This window comes from Saccostrea cucullata, unplaced genomic scaffold (assembly GCF_032062105.1).
Source record: "Saccostrea cucullata isolate Sc308-1 unplaced genomic scaffold, CSIRO_AGI_Scuc_v1 ctg2059, whole genome shotgun sequence".
In the NCBI taxonomy this organism is placed as follows: Eukaryota; Metazoa; Mollusca; class Bivalvia; order Ostreida; family Ostreidae; genus Saccostrea; species Saccostrea cuccullata.
In genome coordinates, this window is record NW_026919828.1 from 50,787 (window position 1) to 78,682 (window position 27,896).

General features: G+C 34.4%; 1 protein-coding gene across 5 annotated transcripts in view; it reads right to left on the reverse strand.

Annotated features, from left to right (window-relative positions):
- Positions 1–27,896, reverse strand: part of LOC134238816 (muscleblind-like protein 1) — a 68,792-nt gene that overhangs the window by 28,497 nt on the left and 12,399 nt on the right. For 3 of the 5 annotated variants that reach the window (XR_009986092.1, XR_009986093.1, XM_062720942.1), the window contains exon 2: positions 12,448–12,948. Coding sequence is in view for 1 of the 5 variants with exons in the window: in XM_062720942.1 (XP_062576926.1) it covers positions 12,448–12,639 (192 nt within the window). In the remaining 4 variants the exon portion in view is untranslated. Of the gene's footprint in view, positions 1–12,447; positions 12,949–14,324; positions 14,495–16,138; positions 16,163–27,896 lie in introns of those variants that run through there. The other 2 variants (XR_009986096.1, XR_009986094.1) reach the window with 2 other exon arrangements.

Genomic DNA, 27,896 nt, shown 5'->3' on the forward strand with positions numbered 1-27,896 from the left:
ACAATTAATATTTATAAATTGAAAGGTAAAGATAAAGAAATTTGTGATTGAGCTAACAAATCATGGATGAGCCTATAAGGACTAGATCTTGGACAAATCAAATGAAGGCCAACAAAATATTTTCGAATCTTGATGATTCATTACAGACATTCTTCTAAGGACAGAACTTGTCTTCTAAGTTAGGGTATATTAAAAACTCTCCAATAATTGCTAATGCACAGTCACACTAGAATCATTTCTCTTGGGCCAGGAAGGAAAAAAACCCCAAATGACATTGAACTTTAATGCACAGGAAATTACAGTAATGCTCTACAGATCAGCAGCCACCTGTCAAATGACACTGACTCCATGATGGATTAGGCTTGGATCGGAGACCAGGTCAAGGTCAAGGTTGTGTGTGGAATCAATTCCCCAAAAGTCATTGCTCCCGACTGCATCGGGAGAGAGTAACTTTACCTGCCAACTTGAAATGTTAGGTATACCCCTCAGAGTCCTAACTGACCACAAACTAGGAAGTGACATTCCAATTTTGTGCAGATGGGATGAAGTGCATTATTTGGTGATGTTCCTGAATTTTTCCCTAGCTTGAATATATACTGACATGTTGTTGGACAGGACGATACACAAGGGGGTACCAAACCACATCTCCTAATTACAAACCTACGGTGACAATACTTGCTGTTGACATACTGCACTATAATGCATGTCCCTGTAGTGTTGTGATGGTGAAATTAGTATGTAATCTCACTAATTCATCTACTGTCAATCAAACTTTTCCCAAGATCAGTTAGCTAATTGTGCATTCCTCTTAACATTTTTCCCTTACTGTTTCCCGGTTAGCTTTTTTGTTTAATCTCATTAAAGTGTGTCTGTTGGGAATTTATAGTTATTATAGGGCAAGGGCCTAAAATGTTTCTATGAATATTTTTGTACCAAGCTCACTATCTCAAAGATAATGTAAAAAACCACAAGCAAATAATTTTTTGTACTTTTATGTAATTAAGGGAGTTCATTTATGGGTTAAGAGACTTATTACATCTCCTGGAAAAAGAAGAGCTCTGTATAAGAAAATAGGGATTCATTGCAGCTACAATACAAATGGAGTCCTTTAATGTTCTAAATATGGTTTATTGCTAATACTTCATATTTTCCTAAGTATCTATTGCTTTTTTTTTTTATCATTCAGTTTCATCAAATTATAATGTATATAAATAAAGTAATTTCAGACAATAAATGTTAACTGTGTGCATCTTTCAGTTGAGTTGAGAATTTAATGGTGATAATCTGATCTTGATCATGTTGATAGATCCCAATGATAAAGTCAATTCAGTAAGGACCCTTCACCAGAAGCTCTCAGATGTGATTAGCGGTGATGGACACTGCACACTTTTTCTACTAACTCCCAGCGGTCAGTCTGGCTATTCATTAGAAATCTCTTCAATCCTCAGGCTCTGCCAGGGCACCGGTCAAACCTAGACAGCTGTTGTATTTACTTGACCAGTGATGACCTCCAGGTGACCCCCGTCTGCACTGACCATTAATAAACAAACAGTGTGGACAAGGAGGCCCATAAACTCCCTTGATTTAAATGTCAATGTTGATATAGTAAATCAGATTATCCACGATTCTAAGATAATCAAAACACTGCCCAGATTTTAAGTTTATGGATACAAAGAAAATGGACCAAAATAATGTCTATACATTAACTACCAAGAAACAAATACATGTAAATTTATTCTTCAATCATTTACTGAGCTCATGATAAAATGTGAATGTTGAGTGTATTGGCATGGCAGGTGGAGACCTTCTAATATATTCCAATGGGAAACTCTGAAAACTCAGTGGTGCCCCCTATAGATCTACCACAAAAGGGTAATACACAGTTTTCCCCCTTATATGAAATGAAAACAAGTTCTAGTCATAGGATTCAGAATTGAATGAACTAATTGAAGTCTGGAATCTTTGTCAATATTTATCTGTTTTATTCCTCTGAAGAAAAGTTTTACTCCATTATATCTCACAACTACTGCATGCCTAGAGATTGTAAAAACAAGCAATATGCTAATGCTGTGACTATCATACCATTTGAAATTGCTTTATTACAGACCCCAAGCCTTCATTATTCATAATAAAAATTCAAATCCCAGGCCAAATTCTGAGCAAGGCTTTATACACATGATAGAGACTCAAATTGATTCAAAATGCTTTTTTCTCTGTACACATTCACATAAGGACTCATTACTGCAATTCCCTACTCAAAAGAACCGTTTTCCATTTTTTCTGTCCAAACACAATAAAATTCCAACCTAACTTTTTTTTCCATCATTGGTAACAGTAAAACAAAGTATATGATCAATCCACAATATAATATAGATTGAAATTACGGAACCTGAGAACTATTAATTTTTCTGGGTCATTTGAAACTCCATTCCCAGTTATCTGTTAATGGCAAGTGTTACCTGGTGTGATGTTGCAAGGAACAAAAAACTTAGATTTTCTGGAGGCTTACGAAAAATTTTTGCTCTCTTAATGGATAGTGAAACAGCTTACATAATCAAGCGATTTGATACCTCTGAAGCTCTTCGGCATGTTTATTATCTAATACTCCCACAGCACAAGATCGCGGTTATCTATTTCGTTAAAACACCTCGACATGCCGTAAAAGAGCACTTTTTAGACCCCGCTAAAACAGAAACTCGCCCCAAACATCAAAAAAGTTCTGAGGCTGGGATTACCTATAACAAACAACTCGAGACCTCTCGTTTGTGTTCAAAGCTGATGGAATTTACATGTTTTATTCGGCAGCTGTATTACAGGGGCCAGCTCCGTAACAGATGGAACACCGTTAATAGGTTCAATTCTCTAGCGACCAAGTGTTTACTTTACATCACAAGTTCAGCTATAAACACATTAAAAACGCAGGGCCTGGACAGACTGCTGTAATGCTGAATCTACAATTTCTATCAAAAAACTTAATTCATTTTGTATAGGTATATAAATTTACAGATATTTCCCCAATGTTAAGGGCCCTTTTTTCTTTCCTCGAGCCAAAGGGATAAATGCTCTAATAGGATATGTTCAAACACCATGTACTGCAACTTGTCAGAAAGATCAAAGGAAAAAGAAAACTGGCTTTTCACTGACCTTTTATAATGGCATGTTTAAACGCCATAATACCTCATACACAAGGGAGTATTTGGGCAGATATCTTTTTTTTTGGCAAACTGTGTATTTGTATATATTCTTCATTACCCTTGACTAACAGAATTCATTTTTTTCTTTCATGTCTCACTAAGTATAATAAAGTGAAGTTTTATAGCGCACTTTAACATATAAATTTTTGCTAATCTTTTTTTATGATAAAAACAGTTTTCACTTAGCAACTGAAAGTCTTCCAAAATATAAATAGCCTTTAATCATGACCTCCCCTGACTAGCTAGTTATACTAAGGAAGCATGTAGTCCCCAATTACCTGCAGGTCTGACTGTCCAGACATATAAAACACTGATAAGTACTGATATATAGTCTATTTATAAATGTACTGGTAGATTAAGAAGGACCAGGGCCCCACCTTTTGTGACCAAATACAGTTTAACCTCTTTATCATGAACTCAGCGGGTCCAAGAAAAAAAGATCAAGATATTTGAAGATTCTAAATCTATTACCTAACGAATAAGTGTTTGGGACTTCTAAATTACTTTATTCATGATATCAGTAATCAAAATACCGCAGGTCAACTGTATATACAATTTTAGACATCATTTTTTGGCCATAAATACTACATTTATCATTGTTCCCCAAACTCATAATCTGTTAGGCCCCACATTTTCAAGAATATTGGATCCACCACTGAAATGACGACCCTATCATCAATATTTCCCAGGGGTCAAGTTTTCCTTAGACTCGATTAAAATTAGGGTTCAGTCATATCATACACAAATTTAAAATGGTGATCAGTGCATACAAATTAATATCAATAGTAAAAGTTTTTCTTTTGAATTATTGGTCTTTTAAATTTTTCACTATTTACGGAAATCAATACAATTACCCTATCTACACACTCTGTGAACTTTTTTAAACAGACCAATTGAGCGAGTTTATCATAAAGCAACCTGACATTTAAAAAAAAAAATTCCAGTTCATTTCTCACTTATCACTCACTGTCATAATTTTTTGTTCATTAAAAAAATCAATGCCATTTATTAATATTTTTCAAACCAGTCCTTCATGTCCACCTAAAGCCAGTCATTGAACAAGACAAGAAATATGTCTGGCAGACATTTAGAACATAAAAATAGCTTGCACATTATTCACTTGTTTAATATTAATCTCATAAAATTATGAAAACTCCCTTCCCAGCATTATATCATTGTCAGTGGACATTCACACCTGGTCTACACAGGTATCCTCGTCAATTTCTGCTCACCTGAAGGTGTACATCTCGTCAGCATCATATACAGGTGATCATAGATATATATTACCTGTGTGTGTAACTTACGCAGGTCATTTAAGGTGAGGAGTAATTATGCTAGTAAAGGTATATGTACTTTTTCTCAAAGCACTTTAATATGTATAATATCAAATGTACATGCAGATTATTGGGGGAAAAGCTAACAGGATGCACTTTATATACGTGTACTTTAAGTTAATCAGCCATAAAATTGCATTTAACTGAAAAATATTGAATTTTTTTTCTTTCCTAATATTACAGGGACCTGCCAATTTCCACAACTTGTGAACCAGAAGATTCTGACAAGACTGTAGCTCTACTTTTATATGATTTTGTGTGATAATTCAATTTAAAACTTCAGGATTATAGTTCGAAAAAAAAATCACACAAGAATTTATCATTTGTGTAATAATGACAATAGCAGAATAAAAATATGCCTTTTAGTCAAATGCTATGTATGTAACATAAGACACAGGGTTTTTATAATAGTCTGTCTGTCTGTCTGTCTAGCTGTTTATGAAGAATTTTTGAATTGCTATCCTACCTGCAGTGAAGTCCTGATGTGTAAATGATTTATATATATGAATTTTTATCTGCCAAGGGAGGAAAAAGAGATGATAAGGAGGTTTTCATTGTCAATGACCAGATACTGTAAAATCACATAATTTCGTGGGGTCAAATTTTCGTGGTTTGAGGAAAAAGTCTTGTTTCGTGGGGATTTGATTTCGTGGATGAAGAATTGTTGAGTAGTTATGTATGTAACATTTTACATTTTGTAGTGGACATAAATTCGTGGGCATCTTCATACCTCGAAAACAATGAAAATTAAACCCCCACGAAAATTTGTGATTTCACAGTAGTTCAGTTGTTGGAGCACCTGGCTATACAGGGCTCTCGATTCTCTATAATTGGGGCCGATATTCGGCCCCATTCCCAACGTGAAAAAGGTACCTTTTTTCCCAAATTTAAGGATAAAAATTCCCAATTTATGATTGCTTCAAATTCATTACTGTAACAAAAAAGCATATCTTTGACAGTCGTAAAAGCACTGTTAAGATATGAAGGAAAGACGTTCGTGTTATGAACTGGTAGTTTGTTTATATGCTGGAACCAGTTTAGTATGAAAACGAAAGTCGTCTGTAGTAAAGTAGGTACGACTTGTTCATTCACAACATGTCGCAGAATGTGAAGATCTATGATGTCAGGGCTCGAAATTAATGGAAAATACTCTTTGAATGAAAATGAAAAATTGCGAGTTAAAAGCGACCTGTGTTCGCCACCTTTTGTGAGAAAAAAAGGTCTTGTAAAAAATTCAGATTACCAAGACTGAATGAGAAGCACTAGGCCTACAGGTATTTTATTCACTATCTTGCTATTAGATTCCCTAACAATTAAAAATAAAATAGGTACCATGCTCCTACAGTTTATAAATCCCCATAATCTTATCCATTTTGCAGCGCTACCTGTCTTATAATTTACTTTAAAAAACGATCGTTTTTTTTTAATCCGAATTTCCTCCACTCCTTTCTTTATGGTAAATACAATCAGATAAAATGTAACGTTAGATATTCCATTGAATTATTTACGATCTCTAAAACAACTTGAGTAAGAAAGTTATGTAATTTTCCAAAAAATATATCCCCAGTGTATTGAATGATTTCATTTTAAATTTATAAAGATGATTTTTTTTAATTCAACAACTGATTTACTCTGTATCTGTTCAGATTTCATCTGTAATAAAACGGCCTAAATGCTTCCAAGAGGTTAATTATTATTATTTTTTTAATAGATTATTTAAATCTTATATGAATCACTATAAGGAGAAAAAAATGCTAGGAAAAGTTAAAAATTACAATTTGATACTAAAAATAAATCTGCTGATATTTACTACACTAACTACAGTGGTCAAAAAGTTAAGTTTGATCCCTGCAGTACTGTTGTCAGTGTAGAAAAAATATTTCTACTAAGAGCAAGACAATGATGTAGGTTTAAATTATGACTGGTAAAAATTTCCCAATTTTTATAAAAACGTCGCTTTTTTCCCAATTTCAATGGCCCAGGCCCCAGTACCAAAAATGGGTGTGAGAGCCCTGCTATAGTGATATTGCAATTGTTGATTGGTCTGTGCCCCCCAAATTACATGTATCCTCCTGGTCTCTGTTCATGCAGTACTCAGCAGTAGAGTTAAAAAACAAAACATTTCAAGAAACTTTCCCGCTCCCTGTTTGATTAAAAAGTCAAAGAACAAGCCTGTGGCTAGGTTTATGTAAGGAGTAAATATTTCAGTAGTGTTTTCTTTCTATAAATGGCTACTTTGCATGACAGAAAATTTCTAGCTGTTCACTAACCCCAAGAATGAATGTAAGGTCTGAATACAGAATGTCTCAAAAACACCTGCAACATCAAGAAATTAAGACGTTTTCTGAAAAAAGAAAAAAAGAACAAGGACAAACATCGCCACAGTTTGACCCCCAAGTAGTAGCTCCTCCATCAATCAATCCACTACAAACCATAAACAATGGTCCTGTATAATTAATGAGCTCCAATGGGATCATTATTTTCATTAAGTCCCTAAAAACAAGGAAAAGAAAGAGCTCAGGTTTCACTGAGAGATGTTTATCCTGTGTAAACTAGACGGCTGATTTACCTTTCAATATACCTGGTCAAGGTGATTAATCAAGGTTTTATGTCATTGGCCTGTCTTTTATTGCCTTGGTCAATATACCACACTGCCAATCAGTCAAAGTAATAATTGTCAATTATCGCCTCCATAAACACTGTACACTGCTTAATCAGCTATCCATCATGTGCCACTTACTAAGATTTGCAGGATGTGGATTTCAATGGACTGACCTTTCCTTAAGGAGTCATGCACTCCATGTAGAGTTAAGTCCCTTGATCCTTTTTTTTAATCATAGATACCTTTCTTGGAGGGTAAAAGAAAAAGAGAGAAAACATTGTGGAAGACAGCCCTGATGCTGAATCACTATATATTTATATAAGAAGATTTCTGTTCTGAAAATGGTTAATAATAGTCTCCACTCCCTAATTTAAAATTTTCCATCACAAATATAGCAACAAAATCCAAATAAAAACTTTTACAAAGAATTATACAAAAAAAGAACTTATTTATGGCCTGCACTGACTGTCTCAAAACATTTCAAACTTCAAATCATGCCATTGAAGATGAAAAAAAATAAGATAAACCTGTTAGAATTTGTCATCTTTCAAAAAATTGTTCATCAACGAATAATGAAAAAGCCTTTTTATAAACATTTATGTGATGAGAATCATACTTGATCTCCCTGAAGCTTGCTAGTCTGTGACAAGTATAGCAAAATAATTAATAGACCAATAGGATGGGTAGTTTTCATTTTCTGCTATGCAAATTCCATTTTTATTTTTATTACGCAATCATGAAAATGGCTCTCTCCATGTGACGGCCATAAAAGTTTTGTGTACACGCAGCGTTACGCCATTGGAAAATGCAACAAATGTCAGAGTTTGACGGCCGATGGCTTGACAGATATGATAACCAATCAGTACAGCAAATTGACAAAAACCGTGGCTCTATGCTAATCCAAAGTCCGCTTTAGTCTCCGACAATGCGATTTATGGCCAAAATATGCCACTCTTTCTCATTGGGTTCTATTATTTAGTGATGCTTTTCCATCAAAACGGAGATTTACATCCCCGATATTTTACATCACAATGGATTAGTTAGTCATCATTTTGTAGTCAATTAAAAAAAATTACATCAGAAATTTTAGAAAACCGGATATGATTAAGTGGAGAGTCGTCTTTTCTTTATGTTTCAAATCTCTCCATTAAGCACGATTATAACAGCTTCTTGATTCTAATTCAGTGACCATTATTAACATTTATAACTGATCCGCTATCTTAAAATTGCATTTCTTTTCCCTGATTTTGAAGATGAAACAGTTGCGCAGAGAAATTTATATGCCATCTTGAAATGTTCACTTCACTATCTGCATCATCGATCTAGGATAAAGGTCTATATACATTTACGTTGCTACATTTTTGCCCCCATAAAACAATTTTTACTGAGGAGAATTATGCTAACATGTGTCGGACCGCTGAGGGACGTTATGGGTTAATTTCTGTCTGTGATGTCATAACGAAATCCCCCGAGATTCCATCTATCTTAACTTTTGCGGGCAAAGAGAAAGGCTAGACCGATTATTGCATTAGATTATTCTTTTTCAGAGACGGCATATGGGACTTATTTGGATGAATCTGTGATACTCTTCTCAACTACGTTTAAAATCTTTGCATATTAACAAAGCAGTAGGATGTGATGTGTGAAAACTATGTTAATAAATGGAGAATTTGATAGACAGACACATAAACCCTTACAGTATGACATAACACATGGGCATTAAAAGTCAATTAAAGCAAAAAACATTATCTTCTGGTGTATCAAAAACCTGCACCATAATCGTGCATATTTTTGGAATGAGAGCTTGAAAACATAAAAACTTGTTTACATCTGTTCAAAATACGACAACACAAACTTTGTAAGATTAAACATGGAATTTTTCCCAAAATAGATCTGTCTAAGAGTTTTCCTTTAGATTATAACTTTCTGGAACTTTTCAGTCTTTGACCTATAGGTCATGACCTTGAACTGGTGCTCATACTAGAATTTTCTCTGCTGTGATTTCAACGGGGGAAAAAGCATTTCAGATTCCTAGACAAAAGACAATGTTTCTAGATTACTAATCACTAAGTAGACAATTAATGTCATTAGTAAAGTCATCATACATCAGCGTAATAGACAGAAGATGGAAGATTACCGAGAAAGTAAATCCTGCTAGTAATGTTAAGTTGTGCACTAAATAAAAAACGAGACTGACAGAGAGATAAATAGATATATATTACAACAGAATTAAGATGGAAATTAGTTCTGACAAAACATTGCATGTATGTCTTACTCAGAGCTCATCCTCGTATAAAGACAAATGTATGATGATGGGAAAAGTCTAAAACATAGGGTAATGTTCTGCGAGAAGTACATTAGTATCTTATCATGGTAGTATTATGTCTACCGTTATTGAAGATCCTTTTGCATGAAGAAGTGAAACAATAAAGACTTGCCAGCAAAAAAATACATCGAGACGCCATTTATTATATTTTTTGGCAAAGAATTTATGTAAAATGCAGACTTGGAGTCTTATAAGGGAAAAAGAGTTGCGCTTTTAATGTTATTTTTTTCTTTCTAGGAAACCCAATTAAACAGACAGGAAAGCCTGATTTATTCATGGTCTGCTTATAAATGGCCTTTGAAAGACAATTTACCCAGATTTCTGAATAACAGTCACTGCATATAGAGACCGATAAAAATATCTGAGAGAATAAGCCCCAAGGCGAGTTACACAACGTAACGCAATTGCATATTAGATGTACCTTTGTTATATTTTTCGTCTCATCTGCAGCTGAAGTCGTGCGTGCACTTTTCCTCTCGTTTAATTTTTTTTTTCTGATCATTGTTATATTTAGCTTGAAGAAGCCAAGTCATGCCGAGAGAGACAGAGGAGTGGGGTTTTTGATATATGAAGATGAACATCTTGGCCGATTTTTTTTCTTTAATCAAAGACTTAAACATTTAAGGCTTGCACAATAAAGAAAAACATGGTGCAGGCTCTGCTTATATATCATTGTGAGCTAGCTGGCAGGTGCTTGCTGTCAGCTTTTTTTTTTTTTTTGGCAAAAGCAGCCAAAATACGCTTATAGGCTTAAGTCACATATTTTGAAAAAAGAAATGAAAAAAAAATTAAGGCTCTGGATATCAATTTAAATGCTTCTTGGACAAAATTCTATGGCTAAGGGATCTAGCACAGATGGAACATGGTACATGAATTAAACAGAGATTTTTGCCATTCACAGTGCACTTAAATGCAATGAAAGACATTTTATTATTTTCTCTTTCTTTCCGTCTTTAAAAAAATATTACAATTAGATCGATGGATGCACACAAACATATACACAAAATCTGCCAGTTCTGTTCCATGTAAAAAAAACTTGACAAATGAACAGGATTAGGGAGGTATTCATGAAAAAAGGGGAAATGACTCACAAGTTTGTTTCTTTAATCATGTAAAAGTATGTTACCCTCTGGAACATTCCAAGCGGTGTAACAGATTTTGAGCAGCTTTCAGCCAATCAATATATAATATTCTCCTCATCATAAATAAATTTTCAAGACTGTGGAAAGTAATTGGCATGCACAAACAACATAAGAAACGTGAATAAAAAAGAAATTTCGACGGCAATAACTGAAGGAGAAATGATACTTTATTGCCGCCTTGTTATTTGGCAGTGAAAATTGCGACAAACAGAGCTCTTCTGTTTTCCCTGTACCATAAAAGTAATGGAGAAAAACAAGAACGATAATATCATTTCAAATGGTTATCAAAAAAAGTCAAAAAATCCCTTTTCAACATTTTTTTTTCTTCCCAATTTGCTTTGCTTCTTTAAATATATCATATCCTAAATTTTCAAACAAATTCTGTAGTCGACTATCAATAGAAAAAGTTAAAAAATAATTTAGCTTCACATTTTCAAGCATTTTATGAAAATGATTAGTTGAATCTGTCAACAAGCCTGCCCATAACAATTTTTTTCCTGACATAACATTTGTCAATGGGGAATTTTTCTACAGCCAAGAACTGTTTATTTTCCATTAATATTGTGATGTCATAATTTTTCTCTTAAAAAATAAAAAAAAAACCCAGACAGTTATTTTTTAAATGCTGTGCATCCATCTCCAAGATGCATGCATTGCACATGATTAATGCAATGCACACTTGAACGCTTTAGTCTATCCTCAGGAAAAATTCACACAAAATATTATATTTAGTTGGCAAACACATTTTATTATTTGCCGGAATAAGAATCAATACCTCTTGTCTTTTCGAATACAAACTAATTCAATAGATGCCTTGATCCTTACAATATTAGTTTAGCAGATCCATTAATTGCATCTCTTAAACTATTCTCAACTTTATATATGTCTCAGGCAAACAATATATTTTTAACGTGTTCTCACCAATTTCTAAGTCAGACTGCATGCTTTTACCAATGCAAAAAGATTCTAATACATTATAATATCTTTTCTATGAGCCCTATGAAAAACTCCTCAACACAATTATTCAGAGAATAACTCAGTTATAAGATTAAGAAAGTTGAAAAATTCTGACATATTTTTATTTCACCAGTTACAAAAGCATGCTGACCCAGAAAAACCCCTCATTATGTAATCAATTAGAAGTAGGAAAATAAAGGCCTCAGACACATCAATTAATCCTGACAAAGGTTTAGTGGAATCTGGAGCAAAATAGTTAACATAGCCGCGTAATTGGGAAAAGGCATCAATCCCTGGTCTCAGCAAGCTTCAAAGTGTCTCAAACAGCGCCCCCTTATCTTCTAATGAAATCCTCTGCCAAAACGCAATCATGGGCCCCATATACTCAATTAATCTTTTTTACTAGAGAGTTATAAATCAAGGGGAATAACTTACAGAAATTTAGTTGAGGAGAAAGAAATCTTTATACCGGGGCTAAATAGGATTAAGAACCACAAGTCCCTTGCTAAACCAACATTTAAATAACTTGTTTAAGTGGATTATCCAAATTGCAGCTTGATATAAATGGATTAGCTGTGTTTAAAATCAAGTCTATGGTCTGTGAAATATCTTAAACAGCTCTTTTTAATTTGATATATTGGTGCAATTTCTTGCACTGATGTATAGTTAGATTTGATTAAAAAAAAATTTAAAGCCAATCAAAAAGAAGACTAATGGAGATGCTATATGCTGATGTCTCCACATTTCTTTGCAAAATAGTGCAATAAAATTTTTAAAAAATCACTATGCAAAATTATTATATTTTTAAAAGCTGGGCTTAACATAAAGTTCATCAAAAACGATTCATTGATCTTTATTTGCTAATCAATTGCTGACAAAAAGAGTTACCTACCTTGATGGAGTCGAAGCACGCCGTCACACGGCCATTTTGAACTTCCACGTGAGGTGGGGGATGTGCAAATTTACACTCTGTGTCCGTGCGTGTGCATTTGTTGCGCTGGTACTCTCGGCAGACCTCTAGAGTCAGCCAGCGCGAGTCCTTCACGTTACTTCCGATTGCTAACAAACTGTTTACCATGGCCATTACAAGAAGTCACACCGCAATGAAAGACTTGTGGGTTTCTTATAAAACAGACACACAAACAAAATCCGGTACACGAATAAAATGTAAAACGTCAGTGAATAAAAAATGAGAGAAAATAGAATATGTCGTCTAGTATGAGGATTTTTAAAATCTCGATTGCAATTAACAAGGGAAAAAACTAAAATATAAACCACTAATAATCAATAAGTGTAAAAAACATCCAAAATGTTGTGCACTATTGAAGAATGGCGTTGAGCTGGGTTGAAAGTTCTCTTAGAGTTGTATTTCTTCCAAACTTCACTGAATAATCTGCAAAAGAAAAAATATAAAAATAAACTGACAAATTCATTATACTGAGCTAACAAGTCAAACAGGCTTAAATGACAAATTACTGCGACAAGCACACTTCTCGGTTAACATGGCAACTGTGATATATAAACAAGTTCAATTTTCCCTTAAAATCTTGCTTCTGTTTAACATCATAAAATGTAAAACTACTCATGCTATTCCAGACTGATTTGCTATTACCTCCTTCAAAATAAAATAAAAGCCAGGTTTAAAATTGAAAGTGAAATAAAAATCTCGCGTTTGAAATTAAGCAGGCCTTAGGTAGCCATTTTAAAAATGAAAGTGAGGCCCTTGGCCCACTGTTCATCACTTTCAATTGCACCAACTCCTGCTGGCTCTAGCTTTATCATATCAAGGGTTTGATAAACTGTCAGAACATTGAAACAAATACATTCATTTTCATAAAGCGTTGGAAGGAAAAATGTCAGCTCATTTAATGGCGGGGAATAATTTTCAGTGAAAAACATGTCAGACGTCTAGGAAAGTTCCAGCTGTTTTCAGTATGTTAACAACCGAAACTGAATCATACACTTCAAAAAACAAAACTTGTAAAATTATCTCACAATTGGAAGAATTTTTCTTCTCCGATTTCGATGGCTGCCAGACAAGAAAGAAAAAAATGGAGGAGAAAAAAAATGACCTTAGTCACCACTAATCACCTGCAAAAAAATGGAAATTCTTCACATGTACAATCACAACTCCAAAGTCACTTTGAGTGAAATATACTCCACAGGGAACTAATATTCCAAAGAATCAGGGAAGAACAATGATGCAGAAAGTCCCCACTCTGAGAAGAAACAGCATTTTTACCCTGCTTGGGGAACATCCATGTCACATCTTAGACTCATCAACACCATCAGATAAAGCCCAACAAAGAGGGGATGAAGCCTCTCTCCAGATTCCACAGAGGAGGGGGATAAATGAGGGATGACACATACAGGTGATAGAAATCGAGACATACCTCCATCGGGTTTACTTGTAGTCAGTAACCTAGCACTTGAGGTACAACGCGCGTACATCAGTACCACAAGAACAGCATGTGGAAGGGTGAACAAAAATCTTGCGCAGTGACATAACAGTAGGCATTCCTTTACCTCTTCTAAGACGGAAAAAGAACTTAAGACTTCGAGGTCTCAACGTCTACACAGATTTCCAAAAATTAAAAACAAAAGCTACGAACATTTTTTTGTCAGAAATAATCTTGTGGTGGTGATGTTCCAAAAGTGAGTCACTGTGGGGTCATTTAAGAACACAATGAATTTGAAACTGAACAGACAACATGGAAACAGACAAGGACACTCATATAATTAGACATGTTAAAATAAAAGTAATATTACCTCATCAAAATTTGTCCTTAATTAACATAAAAACTGGACTAATTAACCCCTCATCCCTTCAAGCACAGATCTAGTTTCCAATGTTATCGTGGACAATCCAAACTAGCCTCATGGTAATTTTTGTTTGTTTGGCGCTTTCACTCGGAGCGCGGTTTATCTGCTGTTTTGACGAACCTACTTGCACGTCCCTCTGTAACTACATTAACCACTTCACTCCGAATTCGAGATTTCTATAACATGCAAATGAAGTAACATCAGGCCTTAACACCTGAGAAATTTACCTGTATGGGTCGCTATCAATATCATCGCTTAAATCCCATGTTGATTCATCATATTTAAATTTTTTTTTACGTCTGTCTATTTTTTAAATTTTAGAATTAAATGTCCTTTTACATGGCAGATTTCACGCGTGCACACTATCATGCATTGCAGCTATAGTCCCAGGGCTTTAATATCTTCCCGCCAGATTTCCCACACTGAATTTTGTTTTCATTGAAGGGGTCCAAGATTAAGAGGTAAAAACCCAGGAATCATTCCGAAATCACATTGCTATGCTGCAATATTGGGCGCGTTAATCCTCGATCAAACAGTTCAGACTAGTGCTGATATGGATTCAACATGCCATGGTGACCCAAAATTTCTCATTGTACGCTTACATGATAAATTCAAGGCCAGTACAAAAGCCATGATAAAAACACCTCGGAATTCAAAAGCTCGCGAACAGAATAGAACACCCTTTAAGGTAGCATCTCATTAATATACCCCTCGACTGCCGTTGGGTGAATAGTTATTAAATTCTCGACAAGAAGCCTAGCCAGGGCAGTGTAATTGTCCTTTATGTGCTGGGTATTCATCGAGCATTACCGTGCATTCATCCGGGCCCACATTAAAGGTGCACTTTTGTATGGGGGAAGACATATTGAGATTTGATATCTTGAAAAAAGCCATTTGATGAAAAGACATATTGATTTACAGGTTAGAAGGGCTACCAGTGATAAATTTTCAATAGGTGAAAATTAAAAGAGGTACACAACGCTATCTCGTTACCTTACGTAAACAAGTCTTTTTTTCCAGCACCTGCATCTCCCAATGAGAATCAAACAACCCGACCCTTATTACACAACGCGGGGTCCATTTTTACTCTCAAGACGCACAAACAAACTGTCATGGCCGCTCTCAGTAAGACGTGAGAGGGAGGACTTCCTATTCACTATGCACAGTTTTTGGTAGATTACGGGGTACTACTCCCTGACTCACTGTTCAAACACAATAAAAACCTCAGGTAAACATCTACTTGTCTGGTTATCAGCACTGGGCCGCAGATTACAGAGGATCCCCCCCTCTACATGTGGGGGCTCTCACCTTCTTATATCTAGCTGCTGCTTTATCATTTGACTTTTTATCAGGTGAAAGGTTAAGTACAAACTTGTGGTCAACTAATTACAATGGTCCACCTGAAGTGACCATGTGGGATGAAAATTGCACTTGCATTTTTAAATGTTTTAATTTTAAAAAAGTTTTATAAAAGGATTCACCAAAAATGAAACTTTGGATACAGTAGCCAGGTAGTGTTAGAAGAAATTGATTTCTTTTGAACATTTTCTGAAAATCACAGGAAGATCAATACATGGTTTTCCAAGGTAAATCAGGAATAATTTTAAAAGATGCACATGGATGACTTATTTTGTTTACATGGGACCCCACACATCCAAAACTATTACCGTTACATACCGTGCACACATATATAAGGATTATATATATAATATATATATATGCATCTCTGAGTTAAATTTAAAGCTATATTAAAAGCTTACCTTAGTTAAGTTTTTAAAAAAATCTCAATTTTCCCATGAAAAGATTGTTCGTGCGTGCTACCTGAAATCTTCCCAAGAATATGGCAATAACTTCCTGTGTAAGACAGTTGCTTAGATTTGCTTTCAAGGTGAATTTCCCTATTTGTTGTGGCATTATGTGCACCTTTAATAATATTAACCTATTTTTCTTTACAAAATCATCAGGAAGTTACCACTCAGGGAAGCTAGGTGCCTAGTTATCCTGTAATTTATTCTTTTACCCTAAATAAACAAGGGTATTTAAAAAGTGACATGTGATATTTTAATATCCTTTTTAAATGATAAAAACAAATTTTTTCCTTATGTTACAATGGTAAGATTAGAAGGTAATTCTAAATGATCCTTTATTTTTTTCCTCCTATTTCAAAAAAGAAAAAAAAAAAATGATAATAAAAAAATATAAATTAAAAAAAATTTTATTGTACCTTTGAACCGATTTAATCTTGGGGACTTGTTCTTTTTGATCTTTATTCAAATTCTTTTTTTTAATCCCCTCAAATTTTGAAGCTAGGAGAAAAAGAATGGAGAGTCGCCATGGACCTAATAGAATTATCTGCCCCTTGTAATCATAGAATAATGAAGTGACAATACTCCTGCTCTCAGTTTATTAACCAGCCTCATTAATGAACATAGCCTCTGGAGAAATGAAGACTGTCTACGATAATCTAATAATATCACATCAATGAATTTACCCTATTTAGGTCCCTTTTTCCGTGATTTGTATGCCGTTAATAACCCTGGTATAAACAGTATATTTTTTTTTAAAAGTCTGCTAGATTCTAAAAATGGCTTCTTAGTTAATATCAGAGTTTTATAAATATTTACACATATTTACATATTTTATTTGACAAAATAAAAAGCAGTTTTAATAATTTAGGGGGGGGGAATCACATTTTTTTTTTAAATGTCCAGTTTCGTTTCAGACTGTTTCTTAGAAAAGGAAACAACTTTTTTGTCCGATTTATTAAAATACTCCATACCAAGTTATAAATTGAATTCATAACTAAGTATGGAATATTTTAATTCAATTAGGCAAATGTACATGTACTGAATAAATTTGTACAATGTACTTTTACAAGATCACCACACTTTTTTTCTACGAATTTAAAAAACCACAAACAAGTTAAATATATGCAGAGGCACTGCATGTATAATTACACAATCCAGTTTTATATTCATGACTGAATTTCTATAAATCATTTACTGAAACCCCATGTAATGTATTCCGTACCGGCTGTAAAACTAAAACATATAAAACCTGTACGTATTACGCACTCTTGTAAAACAATGTCTGGTGACAGACGAGGGCCTTATCGCGAGAGAGAACCTGTTCAAACATTCCTAAATAGCGGCCCTATTTATCCTCCCTTCTTACCCCAGACAACCTCTTCCTGGAACACTTGGCCTTACTGTGAACTCATGCTGAGAGAGAGAGAGAGAGAGAGAGAGAGAGAGAGAGAGAGAGAGAGAGAGAACGGAAAAAATCACACCAAAGGATGGTCCGTACATGTAAATATTCTGAATAATATTTATTATTTTAAAATTAGCAATCAGAATTGCAAGTCTTTTTCTTAATTTTTAAAGAATTGGGAATTAAGAGTCCATCATAAAATTTTTTGTCTGAAAAACAAAATGACAGTTGAAAGAAAAGGTATGTTCACAGAACTTTCCCAAATTTTTTTTTTTTTAATTTGCATGATCCATTGATGGTAATTTTATTAAACTTTTTTTTTTCAAATAACTAATCTAAGACTGCCCTAGGCTTATGAACTTCTCATTAAAAAAAATACTTATTGTAGTTTTATATTGTTTTAAACTACTCAAAGCAATTCTACGAATGGGTATAGTAATATGATATGCTTTATTCATTAACAAACTCTAGCAAAAAATGTAACTCTGAATTTCCTACAAAGGGCTTAATAAACCAACCAATTCCTACCTAATAAATCACTGGCACACCTTTTTAACTAATTGGTAAATGTTCAAACAACCTCCACCTTACATGGATCTTAACAATTTTGCAGTTCACCTTAAATCCAGGGGACATATGTGTGCTACTACACGTTTATCCACTTCTTCAAGAACATCACCATCTATTCCCAACTCCTAATAGCAGTTGTTCAATATGTATCATTACATTAAAATTTTGTACAAAAAAAAAACAACAAAAAACAAAAAAAAAAACCCTGCTAAAAAAACTTTACAACATCCCCCCATTACCACCCCCCCTTCATCCCCAGCACTTTCTCACCATCCTTAAGAACAGTGGCTTACCTGCCTCACCTGAGCATCACTGTTAACATGTTATCCCACTCACTTCAAAATTACAATTAATGGTATCTTAGACAATCAACAAGTCACATGTTTAAGATCCACCTAAGATTAACCCAACAGGCCAAGCAAATCAATACCTCCCGACACAAAAGTAATCAGGGTTTTAAAAGGGAAACATGGGCCAGCCTGACTGACATGATCAAGGGGGGAGATTGCATATCAAATAAAGGCATAGCTATATTACAACATTTACAGAAATTCGTGTTTATTTAATAGGATATGGTTCTGTGAGGTTGGAAGGGTTAAATCTCAAGTTTGGTGGGGTGGGGTGATGGGGTGGGGGGGAAAGAGATGTTTAAAGGGATGTAGAAAATGGTGGTCAACAGCATGTGATGGGAGATATCTTTTTTAAATCTACTTGAGATTGACTTGGGAATAAGGGAGACTGTCCAATTTAACTAAAAACTAGATGCTGTCATGAGACAGTAATACCCGCACTATGGTGTTTGCCTCTAAATATACACTCATTCATATTGGACTTTCCAAGGAAGAAGTCAAAATAATTCTATAATTATCACCGTACATGTATTCGTCAAATTGAACATAAAATTTTCAGATGACCATATCAACTCTGAGCCTCACATATGTATTTTAAAATACTTAATTCATAACCAGTCTGAAATAACAGAATTTAATTAATGATTGAAGTAAATTACTTAATTAGATTCAAATAAATAATTTTCCCATAATTTGAAACTTTTTAAATTTACTTTCTCAATGACATAAAATATTATTTTAGTACAAAGCGTTTTTGATGAATTTATCAAAATGTGCAAACTGATTTTAGTATTTGGTCGGGAAAAAAACCCATTGAAAATACAACCCGATTAATTTGTCAATGCCTATCTCCCCCCCACCCCCCCCCCCCACACACACACACTCTCTCTCTCTCTCACTCTCACTTTTTTTAAAAACATAGTTTAGTTTATTATGATAGTTTGAAATTTGTTCTTGTACTAAACAGTTTTATTTTTTACATTCACATTGGGTTTGCGTCACCCATTATCATATTTATAGATATCACCTCTCGGCACACCTCGGCCAATTCATACTGGCAACGGAATCAGCAAAGGTTTGTCGAATGAGATTATTTAGCACATGTATGCTGACGATGCAGTGTGGTCAGTTAAAATCATTTGTGTTTTAATTGGATTATATGGATTATATTTCATGAATTCGTTGTCACGACCTATGACATTCGGTAAGTACAAGATTTAGTATAGATTGCATAAAAATAAATAAATGCAAATGGTTAGGTTGAAGTTCAAAAAGGGTCAACATGGTCAAAGATCATCGCATGCCACAGTCGACAAATTTCACATTGTCAAGTTATCTCCCGTTGTGGACATTCAGTATATAACAGACGCAGATCCAGAATTTTTTTTTCAGAAAGGGGGGGGGGGGTGTCACACCTCAGTCAAAAAAATCAGCCCAAGATTTCCTGAGATGGAAATAAAAAATAATAATAAAAACAATGATGGTGGAGTCCCTGTTTTCTAAGGGGGAGGATGTCCAAAGTCATTTTTATTCTCTACAGTACATATATAGTCTTATTTAAATAACTGCTAATTCCAGGGGGGGGGGTCTGAACTCCTTAGCCACTGACTCCCTGTACCTGAAATGACAATTGATCTTCTAACTCCATAATAGTAGAAATTTTTTTCATTTGACTATTTATACATATTTTGTTTCCTATGTTTATGTATTTTTGTTTGACCACGGAAACTTTAACCTTGCCCATATTTTTTAAGTGGATTGGACTATACACATGGCTTCAATATTTAATAGGTAAATTTCTTTTGGCAAAACCTTTTAATGGGTACCACCAATTTTGACCTCTTGATCTCTTGACCTTGGAGTTTGACCCAATTTTACAAGAAAAATACCTTGAACTTGGCGTAAGTTTTGAACAGGTGGTGCTAGGACTTTCATGCTCTTACATGTGTAATCATTGTGAACTTTCAACAGGAGAGAGAGAGAGAGAAGAGGAGAGAGAGAGAGAGAGACTTTCCCTTTGATACCAACAATTTAGACCCTTTGACCTTGAGAGTTTGACTTACATTTGAGAAACTTCAACCTTTGCCAAAAGCTGCCATAACAGTTGCTGTCACAACAAACAAACAAATTACTAAAAAAAAAACACAGAATACATGTACATATTTTATATTCAACAGATATACATCTGGTCATATCTCTAGTTCTCCCTTGAATGAGACATGGTGATATAAATTTTAAAAAATAATTATAAGAGTTGAAAAGGTTGTGCATATTGAAATATACTAAGCTCTGCGGATGAATTAGATATAAGTTTAGCTTTATTTTGCTACACAAAGCACCTTGATTAACTATTTATAAGCATACTGTTTTTTGAAATGTACTGATTTCTGTTGTCCATCTGTTTATCTGCAAACTTTTCACATTAACTTCTTAAGAACCACTGGGCTAATTTCAACCAATTTACATTTAAATATGCAGGGTACTTTTTAAGCGCCCGGATCGATAGATCCCGGGCGTATATTGTTTTTGTCCTGTCTGTTTGTCTGTTTGTCTGTTTATCTGTTTGTCTGTTTGTCAACTTTAACCTTGGCCATAACTTTTGAACAATAAGGGATAGAGACTTCATATTTGGTAAGCATACTCCACTAATAAAGTCCTTTCAAATGACTTCAAGGTCAATGACCTTGTGACCTTGACTAAGACTTATATGCTAAAAATAGCTTTTTCCACTGTTTGTCATAACTTTTGAACCATAGGAGATAGGGACTTCATATTTGGTATGCATACTCCACTAATAGAGTCCTTTCAAATGACATCAAGGTCAATGATCTTGCGACTTTGACTGTGACCTATATGCTAAAAATAGCTTTTTACACTTTTTGCCATAACTTTTGAACCATCAGAGATAAGGACTTCATATTTGGTATGCATACTCCACCGATTAAGTTCTTTCAAATGACACCATGGTCAATGACTTTGTGACCTTGACTGTGACCTATATTCTAAAAATAGCTTTTTCCACTGTTTGTCATAACTTTTGAACCATAGGAGATAGGGACTTCATATTTGATATGCATACTCCACCGATAAAGTCCTTTCAAACGACGGCAACTTCAATGATCTTGTGACCTTGACTGTGACGGATATGCTAAAAATAGCTCTTTACACTTTTTGCCACAACTTTTGAACCATAGGAGATAGGGACTTCATATGTAGTACGCATACTCCACTGATTAAGTTCTTTCGAATGACACCATGGTCAATGACCTTGTGACCTTGACTGTGATCAATATGCTAAAAGAAGATTTTTTTTAACTTTGTTGCCGCTGGGCGTGTAGTGTTTCACAAACACATCTTGTTCCAACATAAATCTTCTTCTCAAGAACAGCAAAGACATTTATTGTCCCCATTTTTGCTAAAGGTAGGGTACATTAAATCTCATTTGTTTGTCAATCTGCCCATCTGTCACAATTTTAACCTTGGTCATCATGGTCGTATATTTTGAATGAGAAGAGATAGGACTTTTATATTAAACATGTGTATTTAGTATTACCATTCTACATACACTATGATTTTCATTACCCATGATCTTGAAGTTTGACCTAATTTCCTTAAAAAATTAATTGCTTTGAATTGATCATTTTGAAAGATAAATGAAAGGGCATTCATATTACCTGTGATAAGACCTTCCAAAATGTATCATGACTTTTTGACTCTGTGACCTTGACCTTGAAGTTTAACTTAGTTTTCATTAATGTTGTATTTCCTTTTCATTGAGAAGAGATTTGACTTTCACATTTCAAGTGAACATTACCCATAACAAGAGGCTCCCAACATGCTATGATTTTTTACCCCTTGACCTTGATGTTTTAACAAAATTTCAAAAGAGTGAACTCTCCCAAAAGATGATAAGACCACTGTTTAAAACAAAAAAGGAGTTTAGGGAAGACTGGGCTTTTTCCATAAAAAACGTCATTTTTCAACCCTCATTTGACCCCCCGGGCAAAATCAAAATTCCGAAACCTAACTGCACATCTACATGACCCAACCAACCATCTCCCAAAGATGATTAGGATGCTGAATAAAATGTAAGAGGAGTTCAGGGAAGATGGGGCTTTTTCCATAAAAAACATCATTTTTCGACCCTTATTTGACTCCCCGGGGCAAAATCAAAACTAAACCTACCTGCATATCTGCATGACCCCACCAACCATCTCCTAAAATATGATTAGGCTGCTGAATAAAATGTAAGAGGAGTTCAGGGAAGATGGAGATTTTTGCATAAAAAACGTCATTTTTCGACCCCCATTTGATCCCCCAGGGCAAAATCAAAATTCCAAAACCTTACTGCACATCTACATGACCCCACCAACCATCTCCCAAAAGCTGGTTAGGCTACTGAGTAAAATGTAAGAGGAGTTCAGGGAAGACGGAGCTTTTTGCTTAAAAAACGTCATTTTTCGACCCCCATTTGACCCCCTGGGGCAAAATCAAAATTCCAAAACCTTACTGCACATCTACATGACCCCACCAACCATCTCCCAAAACCTGGTTAGGCTACTGAGTAAAATGTAGAAGGAGTTCAGGGAAGACGGGGCTTTTTGGACAAAAAACGTCATTTTTCGACCCCCATTTGACCCCCCGGGGCAAAATCGAAATTCCAAAACCTTACTGCACATCTACATGACCCCACAAACCATCTCCCAAAAGATGATTAAGCTACTGTGTAAAATGTAAGAGGAGTTCAGGGAAGAAAAGTGTGACAGACGGACGGACGGACGGACGGACGGACGGATAACAACAATATAAACTTTCTTTAGAAAGTGCGGGTATAACAACTTTTGGAAATATGTTATTTATAAATACTCAGTAAAGTACATTGAAAAGCAAGGAAGCTGGGAGCAAAAGAGAGCAAGGAAAAATGGAAACCTCCAAATAAGATCCAGAGAGAGAGAGAAGATTGATTAACTTCAAGACACTAGAAAAAATTTCAGTTTCATATGGGAGAAATATTATAAATTGGTACACTGCTAAATATACAAATGACTTCTATTTTAATGATATTCTTAGAAAATGCCACACCGGGACTCCTTATAAATGCATGCATACTACAACACTATCGTAAATTGCGAAAAAAAAACCCCCAAAAATCACATTGTATATTTTAATTATTGATAGCTATAAATAATGCGTACATTTCTCATAAGTCCCTATGGATAATCAGCTTCATAATCCATCATATTAATTGTAAAAATTGAAACCCGTCGGAAATACACTACGCCATTCAATATCGGCTCTATTGTAAAAGTCCAGCTGATGAAACACAATAGTCTTCAAAGTGCTTTACATAAATAACTCAAGACCTTTGACTCATTTTCAGCTATTATGAAGGTAATAGATATTGCATCTGTTTATGACGGCTTGTTCAGACATATATTGACACATATTGACACTAATCCGGGATCCCAATAAAGGCTATTCTAATTTACAATATGTGCATTTTCACACTGAAATCTGAACTGATCGTGAAATTATGCGTAGGTCCAAAAGGGGGCAGCAAGTTTCATGGATGCTCAATGAAAATATTGAATACCCTGTGATTCAACAATTCATCAAAATTCTGTAAATCAATGAATTATAAATCACAAATATGAGCTCTGATTTCATACTAATATTATCAATTTCTTTTTCAGATTATGTAAATAGAGGCAATTTAGGGAGAAACTGAATGTTGATGGGCAAGGGTTATTCTTTCTAAATTTAATTTCTAGAAAAAATCAAAATTCTAATTCACCTAATAATCTCGATTTCATGACTTAAATTTGCATTTTCATCAATTTACATTGCGGGTTTGCGATTTCTATGCCTGGTGTAATTCTATGTTGGATCGATCCCCTGATCACCAATTTGGTCCACATTTATGGACATCTTTCTTTCTCATTCATGATCCAAAAAATTTGTTTCTCCCTCGATTTTCCTTGACAGTACTATTGATCAATAACCTCGCCTTTTAAAAGCTAAGGGAAGACTTGTCGGAAAAATAGTGCAACTTTTCCCTTGGTATCAATATATTAGTGGTTGTATAAACCTTTTCACATGTATCTTTTTGAAGCTGGAAATGAAAGCGAATATCAAATAAAAAGTGGATACTTTTTTCCCCTCTGTCTCTATTTTCTCTTTTTTTTTTATGTATTTCAATGCCTGTGGGCTGAGACTACCTGTTTAAAATTGATTGCAATATGTCGCCAGTTTTCTGATTTGTGCTACAGATGTGACACAGTCCAATCAACTGAATTGGAATGCTTCATCATTTTCTTATATTGCTTTGAACAATGATTCATCTCTCTCAAACAATTTAACTGCTCTTCTCTGCTCACCCCTAAAAAATCATTCTCTTTTGCATTGATTGACCTCAAGAGAGCTGAGAGCAGAGAAAATTCAGAATAAATTTCATCACAGACATTTAAATATGAAAGTATTTGACTGAAGATGCCCCAAGGAAATGAAACCTTTCCACTTTATTTTTGATTTAATTGAAAAAAATACCAGAAGTCTCTGATAAAACTGTAGCTCTACTAGTACTGTAGCATACTTGATTCAAAGGTAAGAAAAGAAACATTTGGACAATTGAAAAAAAGAAATGGAAAAAAAAAAAAAAAAAAAAAAAAAAACAGGTGACTGCTACATTGTTCCAAAACAATAAAACAGAAAAAAATTTGCTGGGCAAAATCTTGTATGCATGAATGTGTACATATCAGCTTCCAACAGCTTAAAGGGACTGGGAAATCTGGAAATAGGATAAATTATCAGGAGCTTTTAACAGACCATAAAAGTTCAGGAAACGTTAAAGTCACAAATCAAAGGCACTGGCACTGCCACCAATCAAACACATGATTGAGTTACATAATGGCAGCTACCTTCAACATGACGCAATAATGTTCTATTCTGCCAGTGATGAAATCATTTTACAGCATTGATTTCCCATCATATAATTCTCCCCTTGCGAAAAAGAAAATGTCAAATATTCTTTGTAATGCTATTTTATTGAATAGCAACAAAGTAATAAAAAAGCTTCTCCCGATACATTGAAAAATTGATCAGGATCAATCAGAAGCTTAATTTTATTTCAGATCTGGGTTGATCTAGGTTGATCAAATGCTTTTCGTGCCTCTATCTTCCATTCAATGACCTCCAGAAAAAACATCAGAGGCAGACAATATCTGATCAAAATCACAAATTACTGATGAATCTATTCACCCCAGACAACGGAATAATACTCTGATTTATTCTTTAATTTCCAAAAATGAATCAGCCTCCTAAATCTCCGGTCTAATCCTTGTGATTCACGTCCATATCGTCTGCCCATTAGACTAAGGTGCTAAGACTAATTAATTACCATACCTATGCAGGGGGATTCTCCCGGCATCCCAAGAGAACCCGGTTCCTGATTTTTGATCGATACTGTGCTTGCACACAACAAAAAAAATGTCCCTATAACATACCATTATCCTTTCAAATTAATTGACATCAAACCTCGATTAAGAGCATTGGCACCAAGATCTGATAAGGAAAGCCTGGGACATGAATTTATGTTAACCTAACGGAAAACTATGAAGATGGTAAAGAAAAAAAATCCGATGTGGTGCATCATAGAAGATTAAGACCTTCCGCATTTGGACAATGCACATTTGAAGAGAAAGTGCTACATCAGAAACATGCAAGATAACCTCATAAATTTAATTGACACTTATTGACACTGAATTCAAATTCAATCTCTTATATTCAAGGAGTGGAAAGCTAAGTAAACATTAATTACCTCCCTTTATACACTCAACTGAACTTTAAACCAGCAGACACACGGACAGGGTTTCTTTCAATTAATTAAGAAATCAGGAAGAAATCAGGCCCAGAAGCCTGTAAATATTTCTGTTTGACATAACTCCTTTAGGAAGATTAAAGTCAGACAGGGTACTTATCAGAGTTCTCTGGTCAGACACTTGTATTGCGTCCCTCATCAAAGATTCAGTAGATCTGGGGGGGATCAGCTGATTCACCGACTGTTGAGTAACAATAGAGTTAATCACTTTAACATTGTAATCACTGGTGTTGACTTCGCTGTTTGGGAAAGATGTAATTAAGCTAAAATCATTTTTTTTCTTATTAATTTTGTTGGACCAGGGGCATGTAAGATGTAAGAAAGCTAATCAGGTTGGTGAGTGTATAAAACATTCAGCAACTGCATGATCGACTTTCCAAAGAGAAAAGAAAAACTTCTGAAGAAACTATGACATATATGTCAAAATCAGATACAGCATATTTGGTTCATTGTACATGTACACTGACAAATCAAAAAGATCGAATAAAAATTAAAATTTCAAATATAGTTAAAATAATAATACATGTATGTACTGTAAATCACTTTTTATTCGTGAGAACTTTATTTTAGTGTAATTACGCGAGACTGTATACTCGCGAAAATTTCATTCTCACGTATAATAAAATTCCTTAAGATTATAATTATAGAGCAATGACCACAATTCATGAAAATTTTGTCTCGCTAATAAAGAGTCAATGCAATGTATATCTCGCGAAAATAAGGTGTCGCCAAAATTAAGTGATCTACAGTATTCAGAATGTGAATACATGTATTAACTTTTTGTTTTTCAGTCATATTGTGACAGTATACGTACTCAATGTCACGAATCATCAGAAAAATGAGCATACAATGAAACACGTGCACCAAACGAATTTTGAAAATCATCATGGCGCTGCAAAAGAGATTTTATAGTCATGTTTACATATGTTTTCTAATGCCATTAGTTTCTCTCATCCAAAACAAAATAAAAAACAATTCAATCCTTTGCAATCATTTTTGAAAAGAAAAACATCCATAGTTTTTGTTATTCATCTTTTTAAACATACAATGTTGTTGGTACCTATAAACTGACCAATAGATCTCATTCAGAAGATGAAAGAAATGTGGCGTTTTGATCATCATAAATGATAAAGTTTAATATTTAATCACAGAGAGAAACCAACCCAGTCTTACTTCATTTCGTTTATAACCAAACGTGTGGCAACAAAACACTCATTATCTTATGAATAATACAAAGTGTAAAGCAAGTATATTTCATGTAATAAACATGATACAGATGCTTGCTTTGTGCACTGTAATATACTATTAAGGTACGGAGTACTTTTTTTCTTGTTTTCCAATATTCTATTGTCGTACTTTTTTTTTTCTTGTTTTCCAACATTCTTTTTTTTTTGTTGTTTATTAAAATCTTAAATACCAGCTGCTAATAAGATAAAAGAGAATTCAAATTCTGAATACCACGGTACATTAATTGAAATGAGACTGTACATCTTAACAAATCTTTATAATTTT